General features: G+C 41.5%; 2 protein-coding genes across 5 annotated transcripts; both read left to right on the top strand.

Moving 5' to 3' along the window:
* The first annotated feature begins 2472 nt into the window (after positions 1-2472).
* Positions 2473-8953, top strand: LOC140941071 (uncharacterized). Of its 4 annotated transcripts, none has more exons than XM_073390033.1 (7): positions 2479-2574; positions 3183-3364; positions 5757-5854; positions 6008-6100; positions 6678-6811; positions 7452-7935; positions 8058-8953. In XM_073390033.1, the coding sequence occupies exons 5-6, from the start codon at positions 6723-6725 to the stop codon at positions 7933-7935; spliced, it is 573 nt and encodes a 190-aa protein (XP_073246134.1). In that variant the 5' UTR covers positions 2479-2574; positions 3183-3364; positions 5757-5854; positions 6008-6100; positions 6678-6722; the 3' UTR covers positions 8058-8953. The 4 variants fall into 4 exon arrangements, with proteins under 4 accessions (XP_073246159.1, XP_073246134.1, XP_073246151.1 ...); XM_073390050.1 differs by having other exon boundaries at positions 2502-2574; positions 3243-3364; XM_073390041.1 differs by having other exon boundaries at positions 2508-2574; positions 3117-3364.
* Positions 8954-10398: 1445 nt separating this feature from the next.
* LOC140926112 (uncharacterized) lies at positions 10399-16330 on the top strand. The gene is made up of 8 exons (XM_073375933.1): positions 10399-10525; positions 11266-11328; positions 11525-11578; positions 12073-12123; positions 12519-13046; positions 13547-14310; positions 15136-15308; positions 15455-16330. The coding sequence occupies exons 1-8, from the start codon at positions 10425-10427 to the stop codon at positions 16142-16144; spliced, it is 2424 nt and encodes an 807-aa protein (XP_073232034.1). The 5' UTR covers positions 10399-10424; the 3' UTR covers positions 16145-16330.
* The last annotated feature ends 570 nt before the right edge of the window (positions 16331-16900 follow it).

Genomic DNA, 16900 nt, shown 5'->3' on the forward strand with positions numbered 1-16900 from the left:
TGCGCTCCGCGAATATCGTACTCACCAGGTGGTTGTTATTGAGTACTGACGAACTCGGACTGCCCATAAGGAGTCTCTGGTAGCTCTGGGATCGTCCCCTCTGAAAGGAAGAGCGACCAAGAAACTAAGTGATTAATCGGTTAATTGCAAGGGTTTTGGGGGTGACTTGTTGGCAACCAAGCTGTGAATGATTTCGTCATTTTACAGACATGAAAATACTTAGCCTTTTAGCGCACGGTAGAGAAAGAGCGGCCCGTATTAGCCGGATATCTTTTCTAGGATAACGTTTTGAAAGAGCCCCTAATGTGCACACCAAAGGGTGTACGTAATAGCGAGGTAATAGGCGACAAAAATTGATCTCACTACAAACACACGTGCTTCGTTTAACTTTAAAAGAAAAGAGAAATTCCAACTTACCGCATCATTGCCGTTGTAAGATGGGTTCATAGCAGCGAGGTTCGCTTGCCTTTCCTTAAACGCAAAAAAAAAACAAAACAAAAAAAACACGGATCACAGGTAAGCAAACAGACAAATGACTAATGACTTCATCGCAAAAGGTGGCGATCGATGATCACATTTTTAGGCTTCACGGCAAAAATGAATTTTCAGCCATCTGCTGGCCTAAACCTAAGCCTAAGTCGGGGAACGTACGCTTTCGTAGGGAAGACAGAAAATAAATAAACCAGAAAAACCAAACAAAAACAAAGTAAAAAATCCCAACAAATCAAACAATCATTGACTCCCCGCACCACCCTGGGTGGGGAAGAAGCTGGAAAGGGGAGATCTCATTTGGAGATAAGATCGCAAAATTCCACGCTATTAAATGACTAAGCGCTCAAGTGACAGGTTTAGATTCTTGAATGAAAATCCGACGACCTCAAAAGATGAGGTCAAGCACTTACCACGTCATCCGGAAAAGCTGAATTCTGATGATTCTTTCTGAACTTGGGCCGCTTCTGTGAGAAACAAAGAAACAAAAAAAACATGAATCTTAGAGAAGCTCTAGAAACCGCGAGCTTGGGTAGTGTTAAGGGGAGAAGGGAGAGGTTACTGAACTAATAGCTGAAAATTGGTTACTGTTGGAACCGTCAGCATGAAAAGTCTCTTTACTGAACTGATGGCTGCAGATCTGTAACGCATAATGAATCGGCTCTTCTAAGACCAATGTTGAAGAAACAACTTGAGCGTTTAAGCGCTTAAACGCTGTAGTATCACGCCCAAACAATGGTATCGTATCTCCACTAGTAGCTAAGAAAACGTCTCACCGGTTTGGAGGGTGACCCAGGGCCACGGGTTTCTTGTGCTTCGGTCGAGAAATCCATTCTTTTAGTCTTTTCTCTCTCTCTCTCTCTCTCTTGTTTTTCCTGTCACACAGAAAACAAAAAGGTAGGTTTACTCAAGACTGGCTGTGTAGCTGGGTGCGGTCGGTTAAGAATCATTGCCATATATGCCACTCGATGATATTTTTTGCAGGAAAGAGAAAGAGAATCGCCATGAAAAAACAAAACAAAACAAAACAAAAAGGAAAAAGTCCAATAATAAAAACAAGGTAAGAAAGAAACGAAACGATAGACTACCTGTGTTGGTGTTTCCCCACGCATCGCAACTGCAAGCGCAAAGGCTATGGTCCCTGCTTTTCAATGGGGGAGATTGTAATCTGAAACCCGCACCGACGCCCATACCATGAACTGGGCCTGTTTCGGCCACATTAATTTTTAGGCCGCTGCATCAGTTTTTTGTCAATCAAAAGCTAAGTTGTTTTCGAGTGTTTTGTTTTGCTTTTGCTTTTTCTATTTTTTGCCACAAACAGGTGATCTCTACTGAACTTTATCCCGCGCAGGTAAACCAGGGACGCTGCCCACAAACTTAAACCGAGCATTTGGTACCCTAAGCAATACAACAACGTTTATTTCGCAGTACCATTTACATAGATGGTGTTGCATTAAAAAAAGAAGGGAAAAATAATAAAACAGATTTATATTTTTCCCCGCTTCCCCCCCCCGTCCCCCCAAAAAACAACCACAACAAAACAAAACCAAAAATACGGCAAGTGACTGACCAAAAGCGCGTATTCAAAGGCCAAGCAAGTTTTTTTGGGTTTTGTTTTTCAAGCAGTTGGCTTCAACTTTGTTTCCGCCTTTATTGAAAACTCAATAAAACCTTGTACCCGACAGAACATGTACAATAAACTTTAACAACCGAAATTGGTTATCCAAAGCAGCAGGCGCCATCTTGAAAATACCAACGCGTTTTTCCACCCATCTTTTCAAACTCCCGCTGAACCTCACCTCTCGAAAACGCTCCAGACGCGAACTTTAGTTTCCTCTCTACATTTCCCACAGTTTCTTAGGCACTTTTCTACTGCCAGGTAAGCACCAGAGACTGTCAAAAGTTGCCAAAACAGGGTCATCTTTCAAGGTCGCATACAACACCACAAACATACCTCCGCTGACAAGCTCCATGGCAGGCACACTTACCTTAACTACCAAGACATTGTGATCGTGTTGTACAAATCGGAATTGTTTTCTCGTCCTGAAAGCAAGACACACTCTTCCAGACAAGCCTGCCAAGCCGGTGAGTCCGCATGTTTTCTATTCAGTGCTATATTTGTGTAACGGAGGCATTTTCATGTGCATATCAGCAACAATTTTCATGTGAGGACCTCAAACAACATGGCGGATTCATTCCTCTAACTTTCGAAGCATCGTCTATTTTGTTCTTTTGCTAGATAGTTTTTATCCGGAGTTTTTCACTGATCACAGTGAAAGAGCAAACACGTTGTCCTCAGCAGCTTTCTTTGAACTATTTTCCAGTGAAATTATATTTGTATGTTTAATTTCTTGTCGAGGAATAATATTATGTTATTCGGCTCGGTGGAATAGCTCAAAGGATAAGGGTTACGGGCCCTAATGGAGTTCTGTCATTATTATTCAGTCTACATTTGGTGATTGTTATTGCTATTTTTTTTCCTTTGCTATATTGTTGTTATTATTCTAGAGCGCACACACACTTCTATGAAATTCTAGCTGATTTGGGCTTCCTAGTTTCCCAAGCCAAAAGCTAAGTTCTAAACTTTTAAAAGCATGGGTCACTACACAGTATTGTTTCTGTTGCAGAGACTGCATTCATAGCTGTTTCTCATGACTTACAGTATCCAACCATCTAGACTACCTTATTTCTAGAAAATTCATGCCAGGTGTAAAACTCATTTTGTGTTTACCCCTCCACTGCTAAAACCCAAGGATATTGAACAGCGAGGTGAAAGAGAGTGTGTTGGTCAAATTATTGTTGAGTCTGTGCACAAAACCCCATGGTGTTGCTGTTTTAACTAAACCTGAAGACGTGAAATTCAAGCTTGTTGACAGTAAGTTAATTCCTCTTTCTTGAAGTTCGTACATGTACTTTTGCGGCACCATAAATTACATGGTCATGTTTACTTTTGCTTGTGAATAAATAAAACGCAACAGGAAGACGTGCCTTTTTGTAGAACAGGTTTTGAGATAAAAATTTTTCTGCCGTTGGAAGCAAATTTGCTGAAGACTTTGAATTTTTTGTTTTAAAGACTCTTGAAAACTATCACCAAATTTCGCATAGTGGTCCTTGGTCTGCAACCTATGTCTTTGGTGTAATTACATTTTGCAAAATAAATGAAACCTTTTGCTTGATAAAAGGGATGTGTTAAAATATTCCTTATACATATTTCCAATTTCTCTTTTCTTAATATCTTGAATACATACAGAGTTTTGAGTAATTATTTTCTACCGCACTGAATATATTCTCTATATTTTAATTTTTCATAGGGTGAAAAGGTGCTGTATTTTTATTTTTTACCTACGCAGAGCGCTAAGTATTAATTTATAGCATAATTGTATCTCTTTGTCTATAATGTGATGACTGGATGCTCTAAAAAGAATAGAGAAAATTATCCAAAAAATAAAAAATTTCAACAAAAGAAAAAGAAACTGGTCTTGAAATTCAACCCCGGGTTACTGCTAATCAGCCTTTGAACAACTTGGCCCAGGAGTTTTCTAAACCCTTCCATTCCTAAAGGTTAACCAGTGTGCAAAATTGGAGAGAAAGCTGCTTAAGTTTTATAGCATCAAACACAGAAAAACGAACAGTACTACCAAGGAGCAACAGAAGAAAAGCCGAAGCTTCGCCATATGAAAGAAAACTAATCAATAAATTGTCAGCTACATTCATTTTTTACCTAATTTTTTTCTAGATGAAATTTTTCAACATGTTCGGAAAAGTTGCGGACCAAGGACCACATACTGTACATAATGTTTTCTTTATAGATTTAAGAAAATAAGAACCTGTTTCAAATTTTAGGCTAAACACTGGTTCTTGTAGAGAAGGCAAACCTTGTTTGACAAGCATGTGACATTAATAATAATTGATAATAATAATAATATTATTAAATAATTATTGATTACTCAAAATTACTATCAAACCATTATTTTTATTGTCTCATATCTCCTTAAATAGTATACACTTTCCATAAATGACTTGTAGCTTTAATAAGTGTTTATGTGACAAAGGCAGACATGCTAGTCAACAGAACAATTAAATGAACCTTTTTTTCGTCTGGAATTTACATGAAAATAGAGTTAAGTAATCCCATCTGAGGGAAAAAACAATTTAGCAAACTATTTCAGTTTTCTCAATTTCAAACTGTCTTACTCCTCTATGTAACACAAAGCTGAAAGTCTTGGAAATTCTCTTGTTGGCAACTACCTGCTGCTATAAATGTTGACTGTTGATTTGACTGGGAATTCACTGCACCTGCCACTTTGTTTACATCAAAATATAGTTGTGCAATACCATCTGGGGGAAAACTATTCAGCCAACTATTTTAGGAATAAGTTAAGTGGAATATCAAAATTAATTGCTCTTTAAATACTTGCATTTTTCTCCTATTATGTCTCTAGATCTTAACAACAAATTTAAGTCTACTGTATATCAATATGAAAGAAATCCTTAATATTCACCCTCCAGAGGTGTTAAGAAATACAGAACTAATGCACTGAAAAGCGCTTGCACATTAGGAGCCAAATCTTTGGATAATAGCCTCCTCATCTGCAGTCCTCTCTGAGGTGAGGAATGCTCTCCAAGGGGATGCTGGAGGAAGTTTTCTCCCAATGGCAACTATTGCAGCTAATTTTGACTGTTGATTTGGCTGGGAATTCACTGCACGTGCCACTTTCCTCAAGTCATCCCAGAAGAGAGAGTGCCCTGTGACCAACTGGACACACAGAAGTCTTGGCAAGAGCTGGGCCAACTGGCCGATGTGCTTCAGGCACTGCAATCTGTTCCTCTTGCAGTCAAAGATTTTACACAGAAGATCTTTCACCTTGGTCTTCCTTTGTACTCTCTCAGCTGGAGACAACTGACAAGGCACTGCAAGAGTGTAAATTTGGTACAATGCTGTGCTGCTTGCCAACAGCTGGGTCATGCGTGCATTTTTACTGCTGTGTGCTCTGGCCATTAGGGCACATAGCCCAAGGTGTCTTGAAAATACATCACAGACAGAACAAGGGGATAACTTTAAAGCATATGGTTTGGGACTTTGCCTCAATCATCGCATCATTGCTAACCCAACTGTTACACACCTTACGATAGAGCGTTTCTGTGTATGGTATGGGTAAAATAAATGTGCGCGTAGCCCTAAATATGGATAGATTGCCTCTTTTTTTCTTGTATTTTAATGAATTTTTGTTTTGTTATGTATTACATTTTACATTTTACATTTTTAGATTGCCTCTTACTCCCGGAGAAACGGTTTGGCTACAGGTAGAATGGCGTTGCGATTATCACATCTGGGACATCTGGAAGGGATGAGCTAACTCTGCAGGTGAGATCACTACTCAGTTTTTCATAATTCCTAAAACTCATGTCCCTTGTTGCACAAATGTTACATTAGCAAAGGGAAGATACAGTGCAAAGAATTTTCATGTTGGTTTCTAAAAGGCAAAGTGGACTTAAACAGGATTCTCCTTCTTTTCAGTGTGACCATGAACTATACAAGGTTCTGGTAAATTACATCAACGATTTCCGTCCACTCCTTGCAAAGGATGACAGTGGGGACTACTTGCTTCTGGTGAGTGGATTTAAATTACCACCCTAAATTGGACACAGTAAGGTTTTACCCTAACCTTAAATTAGCTTTTGAAAATGTCTCAGTCTCTTGATTCACCTATATAAATCCCCTAACCACCCTCATAGAAGTCCCTGGGATTTGAAATTAATTCTCCTTAGGGTGATTCTTTGACATTTCTCACCCTTCAAGGGTGAATCGCGCCAAATTTTCACCTTATTGAGATCTTATTTGGGTGAAAATGGACAAAAAAACACCCTTGTGAGGGTGAATCCTTTCAAATGGTTATCTTCATTTCAGTAGTTGGGGTTATTTTATCTGGAAAATCATCTTTTAGGACCAGCATTAAATTCAGCGAGGGTGCTTTCTCGACCCAATTCACCCTTCAGTTAATACAATGCTATCTTTGTATTTCTTTGTACTGGAACACATGGTTCTAGGAAAGCAAAAGCTGGACCTGTAAGAATCACTGTTTCTTTCACACGTTCAATAGTATTGTCAATTTTACTAGAAAGATCCGAGTGTTTTTCCAACTTTAGTTCAGTGTTCATCCGTGTCTTTTTTAACTTGTACCTTGCAGAACAGGAAGGGTCACAGATTCTCGGGACCTGCGTTCTCTGCACACATGAAAAGTTTGTTTCGTAGCCTGACTGGAAGATTGGTGACAGTGAATATGCTTCGATCTGCTTTCATCACCTGGTCATATGGCAGAGAGTAAGATAATTATTTTTTTCTACTATACACTGCACAGCTTTTTTTCTGCCTCATCAAAGTAAAAATACTCACTCAACAAACTTAGAGATATTCACATCAGTCCAACTTTATCCTGGGATTGAATTTTTTTGTTTCTCTTTCTCGGTCATGCACTGGTGTGAGTTGATTATTGTTGCTGAAAAACCTTACTCAAAGGAGCATCATAATCTTATAGAAATAAACAATTATAAAACATCTTGAAAAAGGAAAACTGGAGGTTGCTCTGTGACATTTCCCTAAATAAAAAAAATAAAACAGAGAAAAGCTATGTGCAATATAGAATTTATAACAACAGGACATTTTATGAAATATATGTTGTAGTTAATTTTTTATGTCAGGTAATTTTTATTTTCCTTTGGTTTAAACGTCTTTGCCATACATCACCATACTCAAAAACAAAAGGAGAATAAAATTACCTGAGATAAAAAATCACCTAAAACATATACATTGGACCACTGGTGATCAGCATTAACAGTAGGTGAACAAGACAACCAATGATTACAAATATTTTCCACACATTAAATTTTGGCGGGTAGTGTTTGGTAGGTCTGCCTTTCTTCGTGTTCATAGTCATCTCTAAAATAAGTTCTCCATTTCACAGTGATTGCACAGATGCCCTTAAGGCATCATTGGCGGCCGCTCTCAGATATTCATGGCAACAAGCCCAGCGTACCTATGACCGCGGTACCGCCAATGACAGAAAGCAGCTTGCTGTCAACCTAGCCAGGGAGTATGCAGAGGACCATTTGGAAGAGGAACCCGATAATGGCCAACCGCAGAGTTTCGGTGACTGCCCATTCAAACCGGGTGACTTTGTAGCTGTGGTGGAAGAGCATAGCAAGCTTAACTGCCCAAAAGTCCTGATCGGACAGATCCATTCTCTCAATCAACAAGGTGATGTTTCCCTTCTCTGGTACAAGAATGTCTCAAGGAACCTTTACAAACTGGAACTCAGCGGTGAACAGTGGACGGAGAGTTTGGAGAGCCTAGTGCCTGTTACAGTAAAGGTGCCAAAGAATCGACCAGGATTATATCAACTCTGCACTTCCCCGCGTCAAATACACAAGGTCGTCTTTGCAGATTAGGTGAGGAACGAGAAATTGAAAAAGGTTGTACTCGATTATCTACTGGGCAGTAATAAAGAAACAGAAAAAGTGTGTTTTCGCTCAAAAGGAAATTCTCATCGATTTTCTGTTTCCTCTTTCAGCCTGCCATGCTTCCAGATCAGAGATCAAGTGACCAGCTCAGTAAAAATCTACAGTCCACTGAAGAACTACAACTATTTCTGTAGTCTGCTACAAACTTTTCTTACACAATCATTTCATGACATTTTAGTTTTGTGTAACATTATTAGGGCTTCAATTATGCTTGGTGAAAAAAGGAAGCCTTTTTCTCGTTCGCAGTTCACTGTGGTGGGCCTTAACCCTTTAAGCCCCAGTATCCACGTACAAATTCTCCAAACTGATCTCTATACATTTCCTTCAAGAATAAGTAGAGAGAATTTGATAATAGATCAAGGCATTTTCTCTTGTGTGATCATTTTGTTACTGCTTATAACATCTCTTGGCAGTGTATGGATCTTGTTTGGAGAAATTTGATCTTGGTCACTATTGGGACTTAGGGTTAAAAATATTTCCATTTAATTTTGAAAACAGTTTTCATTAGAAGCTGCTCTGGGAGTCAGAGCGGCCAGTCCGCTAGATAATTTTGAAGAGTGAACATTTCAATCATGTCATGAAGGTGTAATGCTGTGAAGCATCGCGTCACATCACGTTAGTTTAAAGAATAATATTTGATGGTATGTACTTGTCAGACTGTGTACACCATTTAGGCCCCAGTTTCACATTAAAATTTCACACTTGGCTCCAAGGCTAAGGAAGAGAAGAACAAAAGAAGTGAATTATTCATCCCTGAATCTCATTGCCATTTCTTTTATTCTATTCCGTTCAGCTTTGGAGTCAAGGGTGGAGCTGTTGAAAGGATTTGTTTTATTTTCTTTTTTAATCTTGTAAGCAGTTTGGAATTTCTGGATAGACCAGGCAAAGTAAAAAAGGCCCACTTGTTGGTGTAACAAAGTAATAAATCAATAAGCTTACATATTCACACCACATTGTATTTATTTGCTCAGTTTGTTTCTTTTATGATAGGGGGTGGATAACTACTGAAATATGAAATGACAGGGGGTGGGTTAAATTTTTTTTATAGGTCAGAGAAATAAGTCATTTTGAATCTCTGCTTTCCCTTATTTAATGGAGTCAGTACACAGGATAATCGTTTTCGCAAAACAATAAATCTATTAAGGCAAAAATAGGAGAAACAACAAAAAACATACGTGAAAATCTTGTTTGGTGTAAATTGTTTGGCAATAAGGCTTTGACAGTGGTAATGTCTTCATCTCAGTTCTGGAACTTTCAACTTTTTGTTAATAAGCAACTATTTGGTATATTGGGCTCATATTTTCAGTTAACTGAAATTCATGTCCTTTTAAATGTATTCAGCAACTTCATTTGTTCAGCTTCATCAGGTAAAAACTTGGTGTGTTATTCGGACGGCAATCTAACACTCAAGCTCTCAGTCTCTTAGTCATGAATATAAGAATGAATTTTTCTACTTTCCTCACTTAAGTTTTAACATTTCAAGTCTTTCAACCGTATTTTCAAATTTCCAACCTATTCATGCCAATTCAAAGAAAAACAGCCTCGGTTCCAGAGAAAAGTATTTATGCTGCTGTTTTGTCGAAGGCAAACAGTTCCCTCCTCCCCCAACAAACAACAACCCCCACCACCACACCCCACTCCCCTCCCCCTTCCCCCGTTCCACCCTACTTACAGAAAAGGGAACTGGCCCCTAATGGAAAGTGCTTTGATCTGTTTAATTCTCTCAACTAATTCGACATGAAACTGTATGAAGATCAACCGGGGAGAATTTGTATGTGGACACTGCAGCAAGATCGTTTTTCTAGCTGTCCAAGCTTTTGTCGTCGGGTATTTTACCGCTAATTTCCCCCTCAAAATATCACTGGTTCCTTATTCAAAGAAAGGCCGCTTCTTTGCACAAAATATCATTGGTTCTTTATTGAAAGAAAGGTTCGCCAGAATGAACCTTCTCATCAACCATCACCGAACAGAATCAGCAAATGATCACTGACAAAACAAGTAGTGTACACTTTTCGCATCCATCTTTTCAGCTAGCCGCTAGATTTGCGCTATTTCCTGCCATGTGAAAATTCTTCCAGAGGCGTCGTTGGCCACAGCCGCAAACTTGAACGAAGGGGGCTCTTGTTTGGGTTCATTGATAAAGGAAACCGTCAGTTGCGATGTTAAACCCCTCGAGCTATCTCGCACACCACATTGCGTCAGCCATTACGCCGCCGCGCGAAGCCTGGGTTTTTGCCCCGTCAGGGCAAAAACCCAGATTCCCTCGGCTGGAATATAAAAATAGCTCCACGGGGAAAACACGGATGACGTCATGGTCATGTAAAAGGCAACGAGTCTATTTGGAGAAATTGACGTAATGTGCCCTGATATATAAGTGTCCCCTTGCGAAATACTTATTCAATCGACTAGACTCGACAATGCAGAAGAGAGCCACGAGCATCGCAGAGTTTTTCCCAGCGAAGAGATCGGATCAAGCAGAACAGCTTGATGGTGGACGAGCGACGCAGGAATCATCCAGGTAGGAAGTCATTTTTCAATTAAGTTTGTTTCCGGTTTTTTTCCCACCGGCCGAGGACTCAAAAAAGCAGTCGCACCGAAGCAAGGTAAATGGTTAACCGTGATTTTCGGTTACTTAATTCACTTAGTATTGCCCAACCCCGTTGATCGTTATTGCGGATTTGAGACCATTTTCGAAATTAATCGGTTTTTTTTTTTGCCTTTCTTTGGCGGGAGTTTATTTTTGCGGATTTGCGATTTTTTGTGTTTTGCTGGAAATTGATTTTTGCGATTTCCAGACAGTACCAGTACCCAGCATTGATAATATGTTTGTTATTTTCGGGAACTTATTTTTGCGGATCGCCGGAAAAAGCGGCGCAAAAACAAACAAATTCAAAAAGTCATGATTGATTGGGGTTGGTTAAGTCATATACCCTTGCTTTTCTATGTACCAACGAATCTAAATTGCGTGTATTTCAATTTCAACTTCTGCATAGAAAATTGGCAACAAACTATTTCCTTTTTAAAATTGGAATCAAATCTAATGATCAATGCAGTTTCTGTAAAGAAAGCTCGGAAACTCTTTTCAATTAAGTTTGTTTTCGGTTTTTACGTTGGGTTTGGAGAAATATGTGAGAAATTCTACTTATCGTTCTGTTTACTTCTTCCCGCTTTAATTCATTTTCTGAGGCGAAAGAATAACCAACAGATTGCTCACTTATCGTGCTTTTTTAAGTTGGATGTCTGATTGTTTTGTTGCAGATCTTCACAAGATCCGCCAGCGCCGAGCGAGGCTGGCAGTGATACGGCGGACAGCCCAGAAAGGTACAGATTTTTGCTTCGTGACAAGCATGAAACTATTACTAGCAACCCAGAGGAAAACCGCTTAAAACGAAATCGGGACTGATGAGGACCACAAATTGACTAGCTGATTCGATGAAACCGTAATTTCACCACCATAATTTTAACTACATTTTTGACGTGGCTACGTTAACAATGTCGTGTCTCTTATTCTGTGTAGGCCTTCTTGTTCCCGCCGGCCGAGGACTCAAAAAAGCAGTCGCACCGAAGCAAGGTAAATGGTTAACCGTGATTTTCGGTTACTTCATTCACTTAGTATCGCCCAACCCCGCTGATCGTTATTGCGGATTTGAGACCATTTTCGAAATTAATCGGTTTTTTTGTTGCCTTTTTTTGACGGGAGTTTATTTACATGATTGATTGGGGTTGGTTTAAGTCATATACCCTTGCTTTTCTATGTACTAAGGAATCTAAATTGCGTGTATTTCAATTTCAACTTCTGCATAGAAAATTGGCAACAAACTATTTCCTTTTTAAAATTGGAATCAAATCTAATGATCAGTGCAGTTTCTGTAAAGAAAGCTCGGAAACTCTTTTGCACCTCTTTTGGGAATGCCCGTTCGTTAAATCCTTTTGGAATGATTTGTCGCTTCTCATGTCCTCATAAATTTCTTTAGTAGTCTATTACAATTGAAGGTGTCTTTTTGACAACGGGGTTAAACGACTGTATCTATTTGCTGTGTATTAATTCATTTCTGTTTTTTTCAGACAGTTTTTTGACCAGGAGGCGAGAGCAGAAGGGACACGAGACGGCCGAAGGTAGGTCAAGCATCTTTCTTAATATGCATAACCCTCGTATGCGGCTGTGCTGAGGAATGAGGAAAATACTTCACAGTAACTAATATTTTCCCGCGAAATCGCGCTACAGATTGCCGCGAGGGAAGGGAGGAATCAAGAATTAAAAACAACGACAACAACAACAACATGACTTTAAAAACTTTTTAAGAGATCACTTGAGGAGTATTTGTGAAAGAAAGTCTTTCAAGTTGTCATGAGCTATTTCGCCAATTTTTCCTTCTTTTCGGTGACATGTGCATTGACGTAGAATAGCCCGTACGGAAATGTTGGTAAGTTTCTATGTACGTGTTTATATGACGTTTGGCGTTTGCCATCAACGCCATTCTAAATGATCTGCTGTCCCTCTGCACTTACAGCGCTGACCACGACGATGAAGAAGATGAAGATGGTGACGTTGAGTCCTCACAGGACAGGGCCTTCTTCGTGGCGGACCAGGATGTGGTCGAGGAAAGTAGTCAGTCCTTTTATCGACAACAGGACGCGGCTTCCCTCCAAAGGGACGTCGAGAGCGTGGAGCCATATTTCCTCTTGGCATTCGCAGAATCCGCCGACCGGCCTCTAGCTTTCAACTTTGACTTGTTTCTGCTAGACAGCCTGTCGTTGCCAAGGCACATAGTGCCTCGAGATTCGCGGGAGGAGGTGTCCAATGCAGTTTTGTTCGGCAACGCTGCCAACGCTATCAGCTACTGCACCGAGAGACTGGAAAGAGGGTGGAAAGATACGCGTCCTGCCGCTGATCCAACTGAGCGGGCAAGTCGCAGACACACCCACCCAAAGGTGAACAAGTGGGAACTCTTTCGCCGTCACAGCGCACGTTTGACCGAGGCTCTAACCAGCGGACAAGCGCCGTTTGACGCCAATTTAAACCGCGTTCGCTTGGACAGGTACGTTGCTCAGAGACACTAGTAAAAAGCTATTTTTTGGGGGGGGAGGGGGGTATTCGCGCGAACTGACGATATTTTGTTCCTTTTGTTTCCTATTTATTGGCGATTTTCTAGAAAGTACACAGCATTGATAACATTTTCGTTTTTTTGTTTAATAATCCTACAATGCTATGTACACCGTTTCGTTTCCGAATGAAGGGGGCAAGTTGTAATTGAACAGACACGATTGGTTAGTACTTAACTTCTGTGTAGCGAATTTAAGTTATAGAGAGTATTCACCCTGGAGTAGATTTTACGTGTTTGCGGGAACTTATTCAGTCACGGACCGCTGGAAAAAAAACCGCCACACGGTACCCAATCAACTAATAATTTTAACCACAAAATCTTAAACGGCACACTTACGAAGCCCTGTCTGTTTTGGAACGACTGGTTTGGGGGCGCAAAGCAGGAAACCTATAGACAAGCCTTTGTGGACTGACCCTACTCTCTTGCTCTCCTAGGTTTGGAAATATCATGATCTGGGACGCTCCGGCCTGGAGCCTCGCAAGCCCTGAATTCACGCACGGCTTTCCCAAGCGGCTGATAGTGCAAGAACACGGGGGTTTCTTACCGGGGAACATAACCGTGTCGGCGAAGGCCAGCAATTTGACGCTGAGGCGTTTGGCGGTGTGCGACGTGGCCTGCTTGGTCAGTCAAGCAACGACCGCCGGCTCAGGTCTGAGTAGAGCACGGCTCCTTAACCTCCGCTACGCGGCCATCAGTTACCAGAGTGGGTCATTCTGCCCGCAGTACCTGGCTTCCGCCATGGTAGAGTTTGGCGTAAACTTCGCCACCTTTGAGGCATTATCGGCAGACACCTTGGACACGCTTCACGCCAGCCTCAAGCGGGGTTGGAGACAGGGCGACGACTCCAGCAGTAGCGGCGAGGAATCCAACGAACCTCTCATATCCTGTCCGGAGAGTGTTATGCAGGAGATAGGCAAGTCCAGCGCGGAGTCTTCTTCGGAGGCTGGAACCTCCCAACAGCCACCAGGAGACAGCGAGCGGACAATGCTCTGTGCTCTCCTCGCACGGCTGAGCAGCCGGCCCGGCTCGGAAAGCAGCGACTCAGAGGAGGACCACCATGGGGAGACTGACGGAGAGAACACCTCGACGACAGTGGGTGGCGCACGCGCAGCAAGGAAGAAGAGAAAGACTTCCTCTGTAGGCGGGAGGAGAGCCAAGGCGTCCCGCGTGGGAGAAGCGACGGAGGGCAGGGAACCAGGTAAAGAACGCTGAAAAATGAAACCAAACTCGATTATCACTCGCACATAATAATAATAATAATAATAATAATAATAATAATAATAATATTTCTATAGCGCTCTTATCCTATGTTCAAGGCGCTTTACAGTCATGTAAACAACATTATTGAAAAATATCTACAAATATACAACCATATCCTATTATATTTACAATGAGTAAAAAAGGGAAAAATTAAAACTAACGGAATGTATACAAATCTATAAAAACAATGATCCGTTATTATGATACCAATACATGCTGGTATCAGCACATGATACCAGCTTCGTGTTCTACGTCTCAGGAGAGACCGTTTTCAGTTTGTGGAGTTGTGCGCACACGCTGAGACAGTCGCAAACATTTGGTAGCTAAGAAGCAAACTTGAAAAGCATTGATAGATTGCTTATGTCATTCTTCTTATATTAGGAAAGTGCTAGCAAATATGTTGCGAAGTCTGAAACAAGAGATTTCCTTGCAACAAGAATAACAAACATGGAATCAATACCCCAAGAATAACAAAATTGAGCAAAATTTCATACTGGTAAAGGAACAAAGGCACAACATCATTTTTTCGGCTAAAGTTGCGACACAGCTGGGCTAGCAAATGTTTGTTTTCTATTTAGCGTTTATCTTATATTTTAAGTTGTTTGACATTCATATTGCTTAATTTTTATATATTACATTAATCTTAACTCTTCATTTTTGTAATGCGCATTTGATCATATTTTTATGTGAACCTGGGCAATATAAATGATACGCTCACTCACTTCCAAATCATTAACGGCGAGAACTCCCTGTTTCATTTCAGCAGGTGCAGAAACGACAGGCGAACCAGTGACGGCGCAAGAGGAAGAAGAGGCAAATCCCTGGGGCTTGCAGGACGGGTCGGTCGCGGGACTCAGGCTTGACGCCTTCCCAGACGCGGAGACGTGGCAGGACATGTTAACTTTCTTCCGACAACACCAGCCGCTTCGCCAAGAGGTGGGTGTCCACACTGATGGTCTCTTATCCCTCCCTATCCTTCTTATGGTTATCGTTATCGTTGCTATTTTTAAGGAGGACATTTTCCGTCCGCCGATGACACAATCAGAAACACTGCATTTTTTGTTCTTTCTCTTTCCAAACAGGAAATACGAACCGCCATGCCCAGGGCAGGCGCTTGGCAAGGAGACCCCGAGAGGGCACAAGAGGCCACTAGCAACCTGATTGCAGACGCACGCCGCCAACTGCTTGGTGAGAAGATGGCAGCCCTCTTCGTCATCTGCGGCCGCGACAACTGTAACTGCCGAGAAGACAGCTGTGCTCTGAAAGGCGGTCAATATTGGCTACAAGAGCAGCCACGAAAACCCTGCTCGCAAGACCTCCGCTGTGCCGTTTGCAGCGTCTTCACACGACACCTGGACCTCTGCAATCTCCTCGGTAGGGCGTCTACTAGCAAGGGCGCTCTCTTCAGTCGACTCCTTGCGAGTTCCGTGGCAGTTCACCAACTGTACGACCTCGCCGTCCCGGCAGACTTACCCCCCGGTCAGAGGGTGACCAGAAAACAGACCGTAAAGGGGATACTGTGCTCTATGTTAGACGTCGAGAGAAATAGGCTACAGTGCCTCAGGCGCATAGGAGAGCTAGCCACGCTGGTGCCTAAACTGCTCTGTGTTCAACTTAGCAGCGGTCGCGCACTCTTCTGGGAACAACTGAGAAGAGTTTCCAACACGGTGATCGGGCAACGCGGTCGAGCGGCAAAACTAGCCGCTCTGGAAGCTTTCCGCAGGAGAATGCCGGACGATTCGCCCTGGAAGGAGTTCTTGACCCCCGATTGAGATCTCCCGCATCGCAGTGACTGCCCGTGAATGACTTTGCACGTGGCGCTTCAGAGTTTATTCAGTACTTGTACTTTAAGCAGTTTATTCAGTACTTGTTTATTCGGTACTTGTGTTCCATTTTGCCTTCCTTCTTGTTACTTTCCTTTCTCGACAGTAGTGTGACTGCCGATTGAAGTGCAGGATGCCTGTAAAAGATAGCAATTAAAACTGTCAATAAAATGTTGCTTTCGCATGATCATAACTGTATCTTGTCCTGCTCTGACTCAAGGCAGAGAGAAAGAGGGTATACAAAGGTAGAATGCTTATTGACAAGAAGTACGTGAAATCTAAACCACAGAAGCACCGAAATTTACTCTTTTCATGCTCCGTCAATTGCTAGATCGGCAGTTAAAATTGATAACAAATTAACCCAATCCTTTACTTGTCAAGCCGGGGTGAAGCAAGGTTGCATGTTGTCACCTACCCTTTTTAATTTCTATCTAAGTGATGTACCAAAATTGCTAAATAAGCTGGAATCTGGAAGTTATTTGATGCACTGACATCTCCCATACTCTTTTATGCGAGTGAACTATGGGGGATTGATTGCAGTGGACAATTAGAAAAGGATCCAGCAGAATTAGTTCAGAATAAATTCCTGAAGTGGTTGCTGGGAGTTAATAAATACTGCAATAACCGTCAATGCCTGAAAAGCTGAGACAGCAAAGGTTTCCAATGAGAATTGAAGCCCAATGTAGGAACTTTAAGTTCTGGTTT

The sequence above is a fragment of the Porites lutea genome, chromosome 1, assembly GCF_958299795.1.
Source record: "Porites lutea chromosome 1, jaPorLute2.1, whole genome shotgun sequence".
Lineage (NCBI taxonomy): Eukaryota > Metazoa > Cnidaria > Anthozoa > Scleractinia > Poritidae > Porites > Porites lutea.

Coding starts and splice junctions, on each gene's coding strand:
- LOC140941071 (XM_073390058.1), top strand. CDS start 6,723: ATGAAAAGTTTGTTTCGTAGCCTGACTGGAAGATTGGTGACAGTGAAT. Junction 6,812..7,451: donor ACCTGGTCATATGGCAGAGA/GTAAGATAATTA, acceptor TCCATTTCACAG/TGATTGCACAGATGCCCTTA.
- LOC140926112 (XM_073375933.1), top strand. CDS start 10,425: ATGCAGAAGAGAGCCACGAGCATCGCAGAGTTTTTCCCAGCGAAGAGA. Junction 10,526..11,265: donor GCGACGCAGGAATCATCCAG/GTAGGAAGTCAT, acceptor GTTTTGTTGCAG/ATCTTCACAAGATCCGCCAG. Junction 11,579..12,072: donor AGCAGTCGCACCGAAGCAAG/GTAAATGGTTAA, acceptor TGTTTTTTTCAG/ACAGTTTTTTGACCAGGAGG.